The 19402-nt window shown below is 35.5% G+C and overlaps 1 protein-coding gene across 1 annotated transcript in view; it reads right to left on the bottom strand.

The window, feature by feature from the left end:
• CDK19 (cyclin dependent kinase 19) overlaps positions 1-19402 on the bottom strand; it is a 155243-nt gene that overhangs the window by 6714 nt on the left and 129127 nt on the right. The window contains 8 exon segments of the mRNA XM_079149154.1: positions 6123-6314; positions 6316-6390; positions 7071-7149; positions 7861-7958; positions 8350-8422; positions 12855-12924; positions 13154-13297; positions 17639-17770. Of these exon segments, the coding sequence (XP_079005280.1) occupies positions 6123-6314; positions 6316-6390; positions 7071-7149; positions 7861-7958; positions 8350-8422; positions 12855-12924; positions 13154-13297; positions 17639-17770 (863 nt within the window).

Genomic DNA, 19402 nt, shown 5'->3' with positions numbered 1-19402 from the left:
TCATGATTGCTTTTTCTAGTTCTGTGAAGAATGATATTGGGATTTTAATAGGAATTGTGTTGAATCTGTATAACACTTTTGGTAGTAATGGCCATTTTGACAATATTAATGTTGTCTATCCAAGAGCATGGGAGATATTTCCCTCTTCAAATGTCTTCAATTTCTTTCTTTAGTGTTCTGTAGTTTTCACTGTAGAGGTCCTTCATCTCATCTCTTTTGTTAGATTGATTCCCAAATATTTTACTATTTTTTTGAGGATGTTATGAATGAGATAGTTTTCCTAATTTCTCTTTAAGAGAATTCATCACTAATGTATACAAACACATTTGATTTATGGGTGTTGATTTTATATCCTGCTACTTTGCTGAATTCATTTATTAGCTCTAGGAGTTTTCTGGTGGAATTTTTTGGATTATCTAAATATAAAATCATGTCATCAGCGAATTTTGATAGTTTGAGTTCTTTTTCCATTCGTACCCCTTTAATTTCTGTCATTCAATTGTTCTGGCTAGTTTCAAGGATGATGTTGAACAGAAGTGATGAAAGAGGATATTCATGTCTTGTTTCAGTTTTTAGAGGGAATGCTTTCGATTTTTCTCCATTTAGAATGACACTGGCCTTGGGCTTAGAGTAGGTAGCTTTTACAATCTTGAGGTTTGTTTCTACTACCCCTGGTTTTTCTAGTGATTTGAACATGAAAGGGTGCTGTATTTTGTCAAAAGCTTTTTCTGAATCTATTGAGATAATCATATGATTCTTATCTTTTAAGTCAAATAACACCAAAACAACAAATAACAAATCAATAAATGGGCTAAGGAACTGAACAGACACTTCACAGAAGATGATGTACAATTGAACAACAAATGTATAAAAAAAAATGTTCAACATCTCTAGCAATTAGAGAAAGCAAATCACAACTACTCTAACCATCTCATTCCAGTCAGAATGGCAATTATCAAGAATACAAGCAATAATAAGTGTTGGTGAGGATGTAGGGGAAACAGTATGCTTACTCACACATTGCTGGTGGGACTACAAATTGGTGCAACCAGTCTGGAAAGCAGTACGGAGATTCTTAGATAACTTGGAATGGAACCACCATTTGACCTAGGTATCCCACTCATCGGTTTACACCTAAAGGACTTAAAATCAGCATACTACAGTGACACAGCCACATCAATGTCTACAGCAACTCAATTCACAATAGCTGAATTCTGAAACCAACCCAGATGCCCTTCAACAGATGAATGGATAAAGAAAATGTGGTAAATATACATAATGGAATATTCCTCAGACTTAAAGAATGAAATTATGGCATTTGCAGGTAAATGGGTGGAGCTGGAGAATGCCATGCTAAGTGAAATAAGGCAATCCCCCAAAAATCAAAGGTCAAATGTTTTCTCTAATATGTGAATACCGAACCATAACGGGGGACGGCCAGGGAAGAATGGAGGAATTTTGGGTCAGGCAGAGGGAAGTGAGGGAGGGGAGGGGGAGGGGGAGGGGGTGTGGGGTAGGAAGGAAGGTGAAATGAAACAGACATTATTACTCTATGTTCATGCATGACTGCACAAACACTGTGACTCTGCATCGTGTACAGCCAGAGAAATGAGAAGTTGTGCTCCCTTTGTGTACAATGAGTTGATGCATTATGCTATCATGTGTAAGTAATTAGAACAACAACAAAAACACTTGGCTTTACCTCTTCCAAAATTACACAGCGAACAAGTTGTGTTGGTAAAAGGTGGCTTTCAAAATTTTAGTTATGTTTTATTTTGAAGTTTTTTAATGAAAAAAAAAGTTCTTTCCACTTAGAATTCATCAGTGGCAATTCTGTTGGTAAAATATAATGTAAACATATAAGAATCTAATGTGCTGAAACAACTTTTTTTGGGGGGTGATACTTTTTTTATTGGATATAATTTCAAACTTACAGAAGAGTTGCAAAATGAATACAAAGAAACCTCAATTCACTGATTTCTAATACTTTCACATTTGCTTTATCATTCTGAGTGTGTGCGCATATGTGCATGTATACATACATGTGTACTTATGTGTACTTATGTGTAAGTATACTTACATACACACATATATATAGTGAGAGGTATATTTTTCTAAATCATCTCAGAGAAAGATTAGGATATTCTTACATAACAGAGTACATTCATCAAATTTAGGAAATTTAGCACTAATATAATTGATAGACCATATTCAAAACTCACCACTTTCTCCAATAATATCTTTTGTTGCTCTTTTTTTCCAGTCACAAATCCAATCATGAAGATGACACATTTTATTCAGTTGTCCTGTCTCTTTCATCTTCCTGGATCAGATTTTCATTAACTTTCTTAAACTTCACATTTTCAAAGAGTTGGGCTGGCTATTTTATAAAATGTCCCTCAATTTTGTCTTGTCTGAGGTTTCCTCATAATTAGATTCTGGGTGTACATTTTGGACAGGACTGCACCAAGCAATATGTACACACAATATCACATCAGGGGGTGTGCAAAGTCAGTCTGCCTCAGTATTAGCAGTGAAACCTAACTTTTTTAAAGAGAAGATTTAATTTTTAGACCGAGAAAAAGCCAATTTCCCTCTTTTCAAAATACTAATCAGATTTGCTTACACTGGAAGCAGCCCCAAAGCCTTGAAACTCTACTAATGGAACTCACTGAAGAGTAAAGTAAAAGTTCTCCCTAATGGAAAAGTTAAGTCTGGCCTTGAATAAACTGAGATAAAAGTAATAGGGAGAACCAAATACAAAAAAATAAAATATCATATTAGCTGACTTAGAGATTATGAAAAATGATTCATTCAAGATTAAACTGAAATATACATATAAAAACGTTTTATTGGGTTGGGGATGTGGCTCAGCTGGTAGAGTGCCTGCCTCACAAGCACAAGGCCCTGGGTTCAATCCCCAGCACCACAAAAAAAAAAAAAAAAAAAAAAAAAAAAGTTTTATTCTGAGAAGTCCTAGAACCAGAAAATATAAGAAAAGAAGAAAATTATAAAACGAATGCCCTATGATTGTTAGAATAGTTATGATTACTGTTGGGTTAGCAGATTGCACTTGGCATAATACCTCTTCTGTAGTACATAAACAAACATGATGATTATGTAAGACTTGCAAATGGTTCTACTCTTCCAACTAAATCACTGAGATAATTATCCATTCTGTGGATGTGAGGTAAGGCTTACTTATAGGTGGAGAACAATTTGGATAAAGAAAATCACTTTGAAGAATTTTTGAATTTGCCAAGAACAGGAGAAAATACAGTAATTGACCTATAATTATCTATCACTAGGTGACAAAGAGGCTGTCCTTTTGTTATGGTACGTGTGTCAGGGGAGTAGAACCACCCCAACCAGAGGTTCAACTCTGGAGGTCCCAACAGACTAGATTCAGTCACCAATAGCACTAATTAACAAAGAGAAAAATGATGGTGAAGCATGAATGAATTTATTTGCAATTTGGCCCAAACTGGGAAGACAGCCAGTCTAGAAATCTGTCTCCCGTCACGGACAACATTTTAGGTTTACAGAGGAGGAAGACAAAAGTAGTGAATCAAGAGGTATGCATCAGAGTTATGTTTCATTGGTGCCTAGCTTGGGACAGTTTTTGTTTTCAGCATGAGATGGAGCTAGGAAGGAAGTAAACTATTATTAGTTAAAAGGACAATGTCTAGGTGATTCTTTAATTTTTTGATTTTAAAGGAGTCCCTCTGTCAACCAAAACTTTAGTTAAGCTCTTCTGAGTCCTCTACTTGACTAGGCCCAACTGTGCGCCTCTCTCTTTGTCCTTACTGAATCCTATTAACAAGAATCCTGCTAAGGTGTGTTAGAAAAACCCACCACCCTTGGTAACGGATCTCCCTGGCCTGCCTTCAGCAACAATCCTCAATCCTATCAAGTCAGAAATCTTTTATCCTTGATGTTTCCTCTTGGTAATTTTCCATTCTCCAACCCCCACCCTATGTCTTGGTACTGAAACTCTGCTTGCCATTGTTAGTGTTGGAGTTGAGTCCCATCTCTCTTCCCACTTCAAGACTCTGACACAGTCCCCCTTGAATAAAGTCTACCTTACATCCATTATGACTTGGATCTATAATGTTCCCCAAAGAATTAATGTTGAAGGCTTGGTCCATAATAGAGTAATGTGCAGAGGTGGGGTTTTTAGTAAGTGCCTGGATCATAAGGGACTAATCCCCTGACAGGGTTGTAATTGAATGAACTACGGGGAGATGGTGAAAACTGTAGGAAGTGGGGCCTCCTTAGAGAAGTTGGTCACTATGGGTGTGTCCTTTAAGGGTATATCTCGTTCCAGGTCACTCCCTACCCCCTCTCTCCCTGATTCCTGGCCAGGTGTTCCCTGCCATGCATGATATTCTGCCTTACCACATTGCATAGTAATGGGGCCAAGAGACTATGAACTAAAACTTGTGGAACCATGAGCCAAAATAAATTGTTCCTCCTCTAAGGTGATTTTCTCAGGTATTTTGTCATAGCAACAGAAAGTCAACTAATATACCATGTTTAACAAATGTTTACATAAACTATTTCCTGTAACACAGGTTAATATAATCTGAGGCACAAAGATAAGAGTATACAGTCAACATTTGTGGCTCATATTATAGGGATAAACTAAAGTTTGGGAAAAGGTGGAATTTATAACGAAATTCAAATATGTTCATGACTACTGACCAAATTGCAAACTATTTTTAGTGGATCAAAATGAAGTTTTGAGTGGTTTAATTGGAACTGAAGGTATGTATTCTCTATTCTTATGTTAATAGGAAATCTGAAGAGTTTTTAGAGAAGTAGTTGTGTGAAAACACATTAGTTTGCTGAGATATTCAAAATGTAAAGCCAGTTTGGGCTGCTATTTATTATGTCTTTCTTGCTGCTTCTCTTTATTCCAGTTCCTTATCAGTGAGTTTATAGCTCCCTTGCTAGAGGTTTTGTTTCCTATTATTATCTCTATCCTAAGTGCTCCTCTTCTGTGATTCCCTGAGGGACCACGGTTCTAAACTTTCTTTTTCTTTCACTTAAGTTTTACCTTCTATTCAGATCTTTTCTTAGCTTCTTGCCACCTTGAAAGAAATATTTTTGCAACATCCTCCAAGGTATCATAATAGGTATTTTCACCTCTCTCCTTAGACATTTCTCCTTTAATTTCCTAAATTAGTGATATAATTGTAGCTTTTCTTTATACATATTTACATATATGTATACATACATTTACATATGTATACAGAGTATATGTCTGTATATACATATACACATATATATGGTATATAGAGTTAACTACTCAACTCTAACTACTTAACTCTCTTTTTAAGAGATCCTATTTTGCACTTCATAAACCACATTTCATAAAACACACACATTTTTACATATGCATATTTTTTTTAGTTGTCAGTGGATCTTTAATTAATTTATTTATATGCAGTGCTGAGAATCAAACCCAATGCCTCATACATGCTAGGCAAGTGCTCTACCATTGAGCAACAACCCAGCCCCTCCTTTTATCTTAAAAACAAAAAGTACTGTCTAGTCTCAAAATTATTTCTTGTGAGACTTTAACAGTTACTTCTGAGAAGTCCCAGTCTTCATTCTTTTCTCTTCTATAACTATTCGGCTACTACTTTCTCCAGTAAGAGCACATCTTTCTAGAAAGTAATTAATTTTTATCCATTGTAAGCCACTACTCCCCTCCCTTTCCAATTGCTTATCTAGGTATTTTCTTCTTCAGACCCAAAGCTGATAGGCCACTACATGAGTAGAAATACAATTTTCTTTAAGGAGGAAGCTGCCTACCTCCCTACTTTTTCTCTTCCAAGTATTAGAACAAGTAAGTCAAGATACAAAATATCTCACAATTACATGGAATATGATAAAAGTCTTCATTTTTATATAATGCCCTAGAAACAGAATTACAGAATTTATACACTGAATGTTAAGAATTAAGAACTATTTAACTCTATTTAACTATTTAACTCTCTTTTTAAGAGAACTATTTTCCATTTCATAAACCACATTTCATAACACACACACACACACACACACACACACACACACACACACACACTCATTAAAAAGGAGAAAATTCAGGGGAATACCTGATAATCTGACGGCATAACTGGCCCCCCTGAGTTTGTGCCTGAAGGCCCCAGCCGTGGCTTCTTGTTTGGAGGCACCTGATTCAGGCCGGAGTCCTGGCTGTGCTGCAGCCCAGCTCCAGCGCCTCCGACACCAGTCGCAGCCCCTCCTGTCGTCCCATTGGTCTGAGTGTTGTTCTGCTGTGGCGGGGGGTGCCTGTGGAGGGGCTGCTGCCTGTTGTGGAGGGGCTGTAGGCTGCTGATGCTGGTTCTGCTGCTGCTGCTGATTCTTTAATGGCAGACAAAAAAAGTGAGATATGAAACTAAATTCACAGGAAATTCTATTACTTGATATGCACATGTGACTGCTGACCCACCTGGGGCACAACCTGTACGGGTCACCAAGTGACTAGAATGACTGAAGAACAGGGCAGCCAGAGAATATAGCATCCCCTAAGTTCAACATACCAGCCCTGGAACAGAATGCATTCCAGAATGCACAGTAATCCTCCAAAATCAGTCACAGACACTTCACTGGCCATTGGGTACAAAAAAAATGGTTTGTACCCATTAAAACAGCTGTAAGAAATCTTTTCAATCATGATTTTGGAAAAGAAGAGCAGTGTGGGGAGGAGGCAGATATATCCAGTTAAGATGAAAGAAAAGAGTGATGCCTGCAAAAGACAGTCCTATGTAATATGATGGTAATGACACTGAACAAAAAGCAAGAATTAGGAATTGGATTAGAATAAGCTATTAGACAAACCAGGAAGTTCAATGATCTGTAAGCTTATTATATTTCATACTTCAAGCAATACCTACAATCACCAAATTTCCACAGAAAATAAAAATCTATTTAATTAAATAAAAGGTGGATAAATAAATACAATTTATCAAATTATGCTCCCCTAAATTATCTTTTTGCCACCCTTACCCTCAAAAATTCAATGTGTGTCATGCAGTTTATACCTTGTCACCTTTCTCTTCAGGTTCATCTTCATTAAGGAATTCTCGTTTGGGGTATGGAATCTGGCAGCCAGCAAACACACTAAAAATTATATTTAAAAAAATACATATCAAGGCCTAAAATCTGTAATATCATTATCTTATTAATTTAAAATTCTACTTTTTCTTTTGTAACTTATTTCATACTCTATCTGTGGCTGATATCTGCTGAATGTCTCCCAAAACAACTCAATTTGAGCAGTAAGAAAACACTCAACTGATTTTTACACTGATTGTCATTTTCAATTGCAAATTTTGACTGCTGCTTGCTAGTTGACATATATGACAAAGAAGTTTCTCCACTCTGACTTCATGAGCACCAAAAACAAACTAACTTTGTATTTGCTTCAACAGTAACAACAACAAAATATTGTCTCCTCAAGAAAAAATGCACCTCTAATAAATACAAGCATGAAAGACATATTGGGGTGAAGGAGTAGAGGGGATTTGTAGCACTGTGGACATGCTCTGGAAAACAGAATTTTAAGTTATCCATCTCTGATCTGGCTGACTGGTCTATAAGTATCATTTGTTTTCAGTTTTAGTTTTCATTTGTAAACACTTGTTTTCATTCACACCTCTCTCTCCAGCTTGGTCTGTTTTAAAATGTGGACACTTTTTCTTCAGGAGTTTTTCTCTGAGGCTGTATAATGAAGTAAAATACTTCAGTAATGAGTACTTCCTTGCTTTCAGGCACCATCTGATATCCTCAACCTGGAGTGAAGGATATCAAAGAGGAAGGGAAGATACATACTCTAAAGTTGGCAAGGGGTCCTCCTGAAAATAAGGGTCCTGCAGAGCCTGCTCTGAGGTAATTCTCTTGGTTGGATCCATAGTAAGGAGTTTCTGAAGCTAGAGAAACCACAAGAAATTGATAGCACATGAAAAGGTTGGTTACAAATCAATGTCCAGACTTTTGTAGTAAATGTGCAACAGGATTACATCAAATGTATTTTGTATAACTCACTGCATAATCAGTATACGATATACTCATTTATGTGAACGAGGCAGAAAACAGCATTAAAGCATCTTTAAAATTCTTTTATATGCTAATAAATCATTTTAAAATTTAAGGCTATAAGGGTGACATTTCAAAAGAAAAATACTTAAATTTCACCTCAGCATCCTCCAATTTCTTTTGTTTCTAAAGGGGGGATAGCTGGGATAATTCCACAGTAAACAAGAGGAGATGGGACGAGAACTCTGTTAAGATCAGATTTCAGTCTGGGAGAGAAGCACCTACCAAGAGGAACACTTTGCTGTCAGGCTTGACCTTGTGTTTCTCCATGTACTTTATGAGGCTACTGTTGGCGTACCTGCAAGCACACGAACATTCACATGTCAATGGTAACACTCACACAATTAACATTTTTTAATGAAAAGTTCCAAGACTGGTTTTCTTAGAAGATACATGCTTAAGTCCTTGCTTTTACTGATTAAAAACAAACACATTACCAAATATTGGCAAATGTGTTAAGAAAGATAAATTGTTACATATTATACTTGAGATTTTATATTGGAAAATAAATATGTATTAACCATTAGAGTTAAAAATTAATATATCATTTGATCTATCAATTCCATTTCTATGTACATACCTAAGTGATGTTTGTATATATGCATATTGGGGTACTTGAATAAGAATCAGCTTTTTTAAAATTTGAGGTACTAGGGATTAAATCCAGGGATCCTCTACACTGAGCTACATCCCCATTCCTTTTTATTTTTTGAGACATGGTCTCACTAAGTTGCCCAGGCTACCTCAAACGTGCAACCCTCCTGCCTCAACCTCCAAAGTAGCTGAGATTACAGAAGTGCACCATCACACCCAACTTCTTATCAACATTTTTGTAGCAGCAAAAAAACTGTAAACAACATATGTCCGTAAACTGAAAAAACTGGATAAATTGTTAAACTGTCACAGAAAGAAATGCTACACATGAATATATGTATGTATATGAATGCATATGATTGAGTAGGAAACAGAGCATGTTGCTGCAGAAAATACACAGATAAGCTGGATGTAGTGATACAGGCCTGTAATCCCAGAATCTCAGGAAGCTGAGGCAGGAGGATCACAAATTCAAAAGACATCCTCAGCAATTAGTGAGGCCCTGAGCAACCTAGCAAGACCCTGTCTCAAAATAAAAAATGATGGGGATGTGGCTCAGTGGTTAAGCGCCCCTGGGTTCAAACCCTGGTACCAAAAAAAAAAAAAAAAAGAAAGAAAGAAAAAAGAAAAATACATGGATGATACTAGTTATATAAATTTCAAAGAAATATTAAACTTAACAAAAAATTTTAGAGATACATACATGAAGAATAAAACTATGATAAAAAAATGTGGAATGATAAATTCAGAATATTCTGTTTCTGAATATTCAGGGAGGGTACTTCAGTAATCTTAGCAATGTTCTATTTCTTAGGTTGAGAGGTGAGCGGAGGGAAATTCATTTGATTTTCCTAAATACACTGTGTATATTTCACCATATATTGTCTTTCCCACATATGAAATATTTTAAATTAAAAAGGTCCAAAAATAGGTCTAAAAATATTTATGGTAAAAGAAAAGAGAATATATAAAAATATAAAGAAAAAATTTCAAAATCATTCATAATCAAGCCATTCAGTGAGAAAGAACCACCAAAGCTTTGATAATTTTCCTTTGGCTTCTTTTTCCTATGTACATGTACATATGTGTATATATGCATATATGTGTGTGTATATACACATATAATTCAAATATACATACGAGGGCTGGGGATATAGCTCAGTTGGTAGAGTGCTTGCCTCTCAAGCACAAGGCCCTGAGTTCAATACCCAGCACCGCAAAGAAAAACAAAAAAACAAAAAACAAATATACATATGATTCGAACAGCATGGTTTGTGCTTTGTTTTCATAAAACTGGAAACAGTACATAGTATGTTATCGTCTTTAATTTCATTTTGCTTCATGAACAGTTTGCTTTGTTAAATGCTCTTCAAACTTTTTGAGTAGTTGAACATCTCCTACTGGTATGATGCTGTTTCATTGTAGCTATGAAATGCAAGTCCTTGTAGGTAAATCTGGTATACATGGCCAGGAAACAATACTATACAGCAGATAAGAATCAAACACCTGCAGTAGGTGCTGACACAGTTATTTATCTAATTGAATTTATCTTTCACAATTTCTTTCCTCTTATTTCTGGTTATTATAAACATAATCATTTTAGGTAGAAATTTTCATTTTATCTTTAAATGCTAAGTTAACTGTTAAGTGCATTCATTTTCTCCATCTTTCATATTATTAGAATATCTTCAGTTACTGGAGCCACTTTCATTCAATATTCATTTGACAAATAATTAATGAGCACATACTATGTGCCAGGCCCTGGGGACAGATATAATGGTATATAAAATAGAGATGATCCATATTATCTAGATGGAAAGACAGGATTCAAAAGCTAGCTGTAGCACATAGTGATGAGTACTGAAAGCAGTAGCACAGTATGCCATGGGAGTACAAGGGAGAACAACCTAACTTAGACGTGGCAGATCAGAGGAGGCAAAATCCAAAGGATAAGGAGAAAAAATAGGAGTTAATCTGATAAAAGGGGTGGGAGTAAAAGTACGTCCTAAAGAGGAAAATGCACATGTTAAAATTCAGAGGTCAAAAAGAAAGCTCAGAATACTTAAAAGAAGTTCATGATGTTTTGGCTAAAGAATATAGAGAATGGTTAAGAAAGGAACCTGGTGATATAGAAGCCGAAGCATTATAAACCAATGTGTATATTTTGGGTACCAGGAATTGAACCCAGGGGCACTTAACCACTGAGCCACATCTCCAGCACTTTTTATATTTTATTTAGAAATAGGGTCTCACTGAGTTGCTTAGGACTTCGCTCAGTTGCTGAAGCTGTTTTTGAACTTGCAATCCTCCTGCCTCAGCCTCCCGTGCCACTGGCATTACAGGCGCGTGTCACAGCGTACAGCTTATAAACCATATTAAGGAACTGAAAGCAATGGCAAATTAAGAGTAACCAGAAGTGACATAATCAAATTTGCTTTTGATAATGACTGCAGTGTAGACAAAGAATTGGAATAAAGAGTAGAAGTAGAAATATCACTTAGGAGGCCACTGCAGGAGTCCAGGGGAGATGATGTTGTTGGTTAAGACTATAACAGTAGTAGGGTGAATGGAGAAAAACAGACAGAAAAACAGTTCTAGAAGAACTGACTAGATTTGCTAATCAACTGGATGCAGAGAGTGAATGGAAGATTGTGAGACAGAAGGATCACGGGGAACTCACAGGTCTTTGGCTTGAACAATTAAGTGAATCATAGAGTCAGTTCCTACAACAGGAAATATAGCCTGGAGAGGTTTAGAGGATAGATGATGAGTTCTTTTTTGGACACTTAAAGATTTTAAGAAACTTTGAAGTTGGGATTCTATAAAGTATTTTAATAAACAGACTCGAAATTTGGAAAAGAGATCCAAGGGGATACACAGGCTGAACAACCCTAACACAAAAAGCTGAAATCTAAAATGCTCCAAAATCTGAAAAAATCCAAAATCAAAAAAACTTCTCGTCCCAAGAACTTATAAGGGATACTTAAGCTGTATAAACTGAGAGTTACCAACACAATTGATGGTAAATTGTGGCCACTGGAATTCTGGAGTCAGTCTGGGAAAAATGTCTAGAGGAAGAAGGGAGTCTAAACAGCAACTTAGTATTAGGGCTATCTTAAGGCAAATACCCTAACAAGGACTCTGCAAAAGAAAGACTGGAAATGATCAATGCCATTTTCATACTTTTAGTATGTCTGCTTTCATTCCTACAAGTCATCCTGTTTTGAAATTTTCTGGGTAAACTGCCCAAAGAGAACCTCTTCTACAGCTTTCTCTAAATGCGCATATTACGAACAAACTCCTTTCATGCCTTTGGTGTTCTCTCATTTCTACTCAATATACATGTCTTCACCAGTGTGTTTTACTCATGTTCTGGACAACGTGTTCTTCCTTCTGGTATCCCTCCAGGTTTCTAATCGAGCATTTCAGTCACCAGTCACTCAGACAAAGATTAAACAACAGTTGTAGCCTTGAACTGAGACTTTTATTATGCTAAAACAGAAGAGATTAAACTACCTACTGATCCTGAAATTTTTAAAAGTTTAAAAATATTAACAGTCTAAATTGGACATATATATTAGCAGCATTTAAAGCATCCTTTAAGTCATAAGCATAGGCACCTGCCTGGCACGCACAAGCCCCTAGGTTCAAGTCCCAAGGAACACACACACACACACACACACACACACACACAAACTAAAAAAAATGTGTCTGGTTTAAATAATAATCTACATCTGTATTTTAAAAACACTAAATTTTCCTATTGGAGTCGCTACCTATAATTAATAATTATCATTTGAAAGTTTGTGTTCCCTCCAAAATTCATACTGAAACGTAAGCCCAATGCAACAGTATGAGAAGGTGGTGCCTTCAGAAGGTGCTTAGGTCATGGAGGATTCTGCCTTCATGAATGCAATACCACCTCACAGAAGAGGCCCTTTTTACCCTCCCACCATCAAGGACAAAGCCACAGCAGGAAGCACAGTGCTTGCCAGACATCCAGTGTGCTAGCACCTTGATCTCAGACCTCCCAGTCATCCAACTATAAGAAAATAAATTTGTTGTTTATGAATTACCCAATCTACTTTTTCTCTTCTAGCAGCATAGATGAGCTACAACAATATAGAATTACTTACGTTGTTCTTCTAAAGTCTTTTTGAAGTGTAGGGTATTCTGGCATCTTTCTAATATCTTCCCAGTCTTTATCTTACCAAAAAAAAAAAAAAGATTATTGTTATAGAAAATAACATGTTAGTATCACTAAAAATCTAACTGGTTTAGTCTTAAAATAATTATTGTTATAGAAAATAACATGTTAATATCACTAAAAATCTAACTTAGTCTTAAAATATACATAAAATACAATTTATCTTTTGAAAAGGAATGATTTTGAAATATGATTCAAAATCCTCTTTTGAAAAAGAAAACAAATTACCTGCAGGAAACCCCATGACACTAAATATTCGATCAAGTTGATCATGATGAAAGGGATTGCTTGTTTTAATATCTTCCTGACGACAGTGAAAAATAGGTTCTGAAGTCAATAATTCAGCAAATATGCAACCTATTGCCCATATATCTATGAAGAAAAAGAATCAAATTTTTGTACAAATGTATTACATTTACTTAGCTAAAATTCCTGGGTATGATTCCAACATACATGTAAGAATACTTTCCAATAAAGCAATATACAAAGAACAATAAGTGTATGAAGAGAATACATTATGAACAATTATAAATGTGACATGAAATAACTGTATCATGTGACAAATTGGAGGCTAAATAAAGAACATTTACTTATAAATTTCCTAAAAGATAAGCTAAGAAAGAAACAATTTGGCAAGCAATAAATTTTTAGGATTTAGACAAAAATCTTTCTAGCCACTATTAATGATTAAATCATTGAAGCATTCATTGATAATCTAATACCAGGCACGATACTCAGATCTGATAGAATGACACCATTATCAGATATGGTGATATAATTCTTTTAATGCTATAAATGCATAATGACTGGATCTAGGCAGATAGTAAAAGAATTGGAAAAACTCAACTTTTGTTTGAAAGATTACCAGCTTCAGTTTTTTTTCCAACAAATTACATGGTCTATGAGCTGATAAATAATACAAGAATGACTAGGTATGGTGGCACATGCCTGCAATCCCAGCAACTTGGGAGGTGGAGGCAGGGAAATTATAAGTGGCCTCAGCAATTTAGTGAGAACCTGTCTCAAAACAAAAAATAAAACGGGTTGGGGATGTAACTCAGTGGTATCTAGTACTACAAAAACAAAACATCACAAAATCAACAACAAATATATATATTGTAGGACATCACTAGCAATAGATCTTATCTCGACAGATCTGCTTAGATGCTGCCCCACCCCTATCCCTAGGACAAAGTTAAGAAGCTTTAAAAGTTTTATGAGGGGCTGGGAATGTAGCTCAGAAGTAGGGGGTTTGGCAGCATGCTCAAGGACCTGGATTTGTTCCTCAGCACCATAAAAAAATTTTTTTTTTTTTTAGTTTTATTAACTAAAGTCACCAATTATAGATTATTCAATTGGGCTTTATATATTCAAAGACTAGAATTTATATTCTGGGACCAAAATATTATATTTAAAATGCTTTGCCAAATGCATGTGAATTATGTGAGATGTACATTCCACATTTGTCCCTTTAAATAAATGCCATTTAATAAGTATTTTTAAAACAGATAATAATGCTAGGAATATGGTATAGTAAAAAAGTACAGTGTTTAGTATCCTATCAAATGTGAGAATCACATTCTGTAGAGAAACTAAATAAGAGCTAAATAATATTAGCTAGAATAATTGTCAGTGTGATATTTTGTAAAAAAAAAAAAAAAAAATGCCAAATGCAAAAAAAATATAGTAATGTCTCTTTTATGTGACCCAATTCAGGAATGGTTTCCTTCCACCTAAGTTAGCCTCTGGATAATGGGAACATATCCCTTCAATAGCCATTTTTTATTACACCATTACCTGCCATCATAAAAGGCTATAAAACATAATTTAATCTTCCTTAATGATGCAGCCAAGGTCATCAACATCATAAACATTCATCACACACAGTATAGTAATAATACTGTTCAGTGTCTACTTTTAAATTCTTCTCTTTCCCACGTCATGTTGGCTATCACTCTTGCCCCTAATAGTCCCATCTCTTCTTCCTGGCTGCCTTTATCATACAGTCAACTAAATGACTACTGTATTGTTGCTGGTCATGTCAATCATGACCATGGTTTGTCCTTTATTTAAAACAGGAATCTGGGTCTACATTTCTCTGAAAACTGCTAAGATAAGGAACCTCAGAATATATTCAAGTAGTGTTAAATTCTACTACATTTTCTGCCACATATTAGCCTATAATTTTAAGTGGTCATCTGGCCCCCTACATCCATCATCTGTACCTCCTCCTCAGATCTCTTTCCTCAGTCAATGGTTGTTCTCCTGATGCCTGTCCCCAACACACACCACTGATGTGGCCATCACTGCCACTCCCTTCCCCACTAAATGTCATTCTGTAAACCTCTATTATTATCAAATCATGAAACTCTTTTTCCTATTCTCTGAATAGAAACACTCATTTCTGACATGGACTGGTATGGAGAAGAATGAGAATGAGTGAATATATATATATATATGTACTTGTATTATATACATATGCTATAAATATATTTCAAGGCCAATGATAATGATTCAGAGAATTATTCTTTTCTCGGTCTTAATGTCCTAACTCCTATTGAGAATGAATAATTAGGACTCGACTAAAATTATAAACTAGTGATTATGTTTTTGTCTTTAAATGATAAATCTCATTTACTGAGCAAGTAAGTTGCAAGCTTAAAATTCAATTTTAGTTCTCCTTACTCTGAGGAAATAAAAACAGAGTTGGTTTTTGATTCATACCCAATTACTTTTATTTCCAAAAACAATTGTTTCAACAGAAGAAAAGTTAATCAGAAAATAACCATAAAACTGCATTTTCAAAATATCGGTTCTCAAAGTGTGTGGGGCACACACAACAAAACTGTGTGAAAGTGCATGATAAAAATGTGTTTCACCATGAGCTGAGAATTAAACAGACGTTAGTGGAGCATCATTTAGCTGAACTACAGGTATTGGCTGAATATGCCTCTTCTTAAAGGGAAAACTCCCTCTAGATATAGACTGTAATGGTAGTACTTGAAAGCTAGAGGCATATGGATTTCTACTGATACTGCATCATCTACCCGCTCTCTCGCTAATGCCCCCTGTGTTATCCGCCATCAGCCTGTTGGTTTCAAGGAACCACCTGTTACTTCCAACTAACATTCTCCCTACCCTGGTTTATTTTTACTCACTCATTTCCTATCCTCTGGTACCTTCTTAGATTGCCTAAGGAATCTAACTGCTTCCAACAGTTGGTAAGAAGAGACCTAAATAACATAAAAAGTAAACATCATTCTAAAAAAGTCTCAAAAATACAGTGCTACTTTAAAAGTCATTTGTTGACATTTATTGGGTCACTTCATCCCTTCTATGTGTTTTCTGTAGTTCTTTCTTTACCCTCTACAGACAACTGCCACTGTCCTGCATGGTTCACGTGGCCTCAACTGTGTGGATAAGGGCCTCATATCAATCTCACATTCCTCTACTGCCAAATACACACTGGTTTCCTCACAGCTTTGGGGCTACTGAGAGGCTTTACCACTAATTTAACAAACCCACTTGACAGTATTTGAGATATTTACAATATTTCCGTGCCATGCTAGAGTCTCAGTCTTTGGGCAAAATATAAATATATTTTAGGTGTTTGACTTTTACAGAAATCAGACCTCCTGATGGATGAGGATATTCATGTGTGTTTGCTTTTTTACCCATAAGCAGGCTAAGTGTCAGCCTAATTTGTCCAAATAAGAGAACTTCTTTGCAGTTCTTTGGATGCCACCAGGTTTTCATAAGTAATGATTGGGCTTCCTGTCAATTTTTAACATTTTAACTTTTAGTATCCTTGTTAAATAGCACTCAACAGTATAATTAAAGATAGTCCAAACTGATTTAAGCCTAATACCAACAAACAGAAAATCCGGAAATAAAGAAAATTTTAAAAAGTACACTTGGGAATATAGGCACTTTATAGAAATAGACCTCCTAACAGCTACTGTTCATTCTCATGACCTTTTTTTTTTTTTTTAATTGCTTTTAGAAGAATCTCCAAGTTTGAGGATGGCTCTCTCCAGCTGACTCTCATCCTATAGAGAGACATTGTAAGGATACTATAGTGACCAGGTAGCAAAGTCTCTGAAGTCTCTATTCTAAAGCAGACTTAAAATGCCAGCAAATATGTTTATACTAGGATTTCTTAGTGCCCCACTCACACAGCAGTGAGATGACAAGATGCTGAGTACAGCTAATCTAGCTTGACTGTATTTCCTACCTTAGAGGAGAAACTGCATTCTGATAACTAAATGCAAGAGAGAAAGATGAGTCATACAGTTCTTGCTAGGAAACATGGTGACTAATTTTCCCCAAATAAGAGTTCTTGCCAACACTGTACTACTCCTGTTTTTCTATTTTTCATTGTGAGAAGAAAACAATCTTAAACTTCTCTCCAGTTCTTCTGGTCAAGAGTTACATGTGAGTATAAAATAAAATTTGCATGTTGTTATTTCCATAGCAACTCAACAGGATCAGATACCTCTATTCTCTAAGAGAAAATGCATTCTTCTTTTAAAATGATCATATTCTCCTATACAGTTTTAAAATCCAAATCTACTTGAATGCAATAGGAACAGAGGATATCAGGATTTTAACAGAGAGATATAAGGTGGTTTTACCAAATGGTTTTATTATTATACCATTTGGTATCTATGAAAGCTCTATGCCAAGATAGTAAATCATTTTAGACCAACTTACCAATGGCCTTTGTATAATGTCTCGCACCAAGCAAGAGTTCTGGAGCCCGATACCAAAATGTCACAACTACTGGATCCAAATCTGCTAGTGGCTTTAGAGGAGAATTGAATAATCTGGCAAAACCCATGTCAGCTAAAAAATAAAATAAATTAATATAAAACTCAGTTTGACATGTATTAGAACCATGCAAAGGATGATAAAATGGTCACTAACCTTATGAAGTGGTACTTTTCCTCTGGAAAAAACCACAGGTCTATACCAAGCACTGAATGGGAATCACTTCATTTATTTTTAGTATCCCCGCCCCCACTGGAGATAGATACTACTGTGGTACCTGTTTTACTGCTGAAGAATCTGAGGCTTAAAAGACTTGGCCAAGCATCACAAAACTAAGTTCAGTCAGAATTAGAATCCAGATCTGACTTATAATTTCTGGCTCTCAGAAATAATAATACTCTTAAATGCTTTTTAAAATATAGAATAAGAGTCTCCATGATCAGTCATGACTTCTGTATACCTATACATCCAAGAATTGACTGTCACTTAGTTTAGTATGTACTGGACCAGCTCCTACATGCTCACACAAGTTGATTTGTACCCATCACTTCCTAACTCTGCATTAGGTGACAGAGTATTGGTGACTTGGAATTGGCTATGACAGGGTATTTTACATTATGGAAAGCAGCAAATGTCACAACTGAAGACTGGAAAAAGTTACTAGTTGAAGGGTAACCAAAATGTCACATGTGTTTCCAAGAATATGCCCAGAACACATAAGAGATAATTTGCTATAATTCAGCATGTAACGAAGACCTAAATCAAAGCTAATTAATTGAAATATTAGGGGCATATAAAACTGAGCTAATAGTAAAAGAATATTTATAACTATGATAAAGTTCTAGAGACCAAATTTCTTAAGATTTCATAAATAACAAATACCTTATATCTAAAAACACTTTACAGTTTACAACTTGTTTTTATATGCATCATAAACCACTCTCATTTAATCATCATGAGCACCCTAGTGTAGTATTTTGCTTCCCACTTCTAAGATGAAGAATCTAAGGCCCAGAGCAAGCTAAATGTCTTTCCCAGGTTATTTTTCACAGGGATAATAAATAAAGATGTTCACTGTTGAAAACCCATGTTATAATTTAGTAGCTACTTGTTTTTTCTCTTTTTGCAGTACAGGGAATAAAACTCAGGGGCTCACACATGCTAGGCAAGCTCTCTACCACTGAGCTACATCCCCATTCCTTTTTGAAACAGTGTTTAAGTTGCCCAGGCTGGCCTCAAACTTTTGAACCTCCTGCCTCAGCCTCCTAAGCAACTGGAATTACAGGTGTGTGACACTATGCCCAGCTAGTATCTACATTCTTATCCACTAATCTGACATCCAATAAATTATACATATAATAAATGCAAGCCACAGAGGCAAAGTTCCAAGAATGATACACCTCTGATTTGAAATATATAATATACACAGTGTATATTATATAATATGCCCCAATAGAAAATATACAATTATATAATGTACAAATATTATATAAATGTACAACTATAATATGCCCCAATATAAAATGTACAAAAGCACATAAAAGATTTAACTAGAGTATCATTTAACCTAAAACTAATGTACTATAATATACACTGAAATCTTAATTTACTGTGATTTTGTTTCCTTAGAGTTTGAATAAAATTTACAAGAACTTTCTGAGAATGCTTCTGGATATCCACGTCTTTAAAAACAAAGCTATCAAAGGA

The sequence above is a fragment of the Sciurus vulgaris genome (assembly GCF_902686455.1).
Source record: "Sciurus vulgaris genome assembly, chromosome: 7".
In the NCBI taxonomy this organism is placed as follows: domain Eukaryota; kingdom Metazoa; phylum Chordata; class Mammalia; order Rodentia; family Sciuridae; genus Sciurus; species Sciurus vulgaris.
The sequence above is the reverse complement of the archived record's forward strand: the minus strand, read 5'-3'. Positions and strand labels throughout refer to the sequence as shown.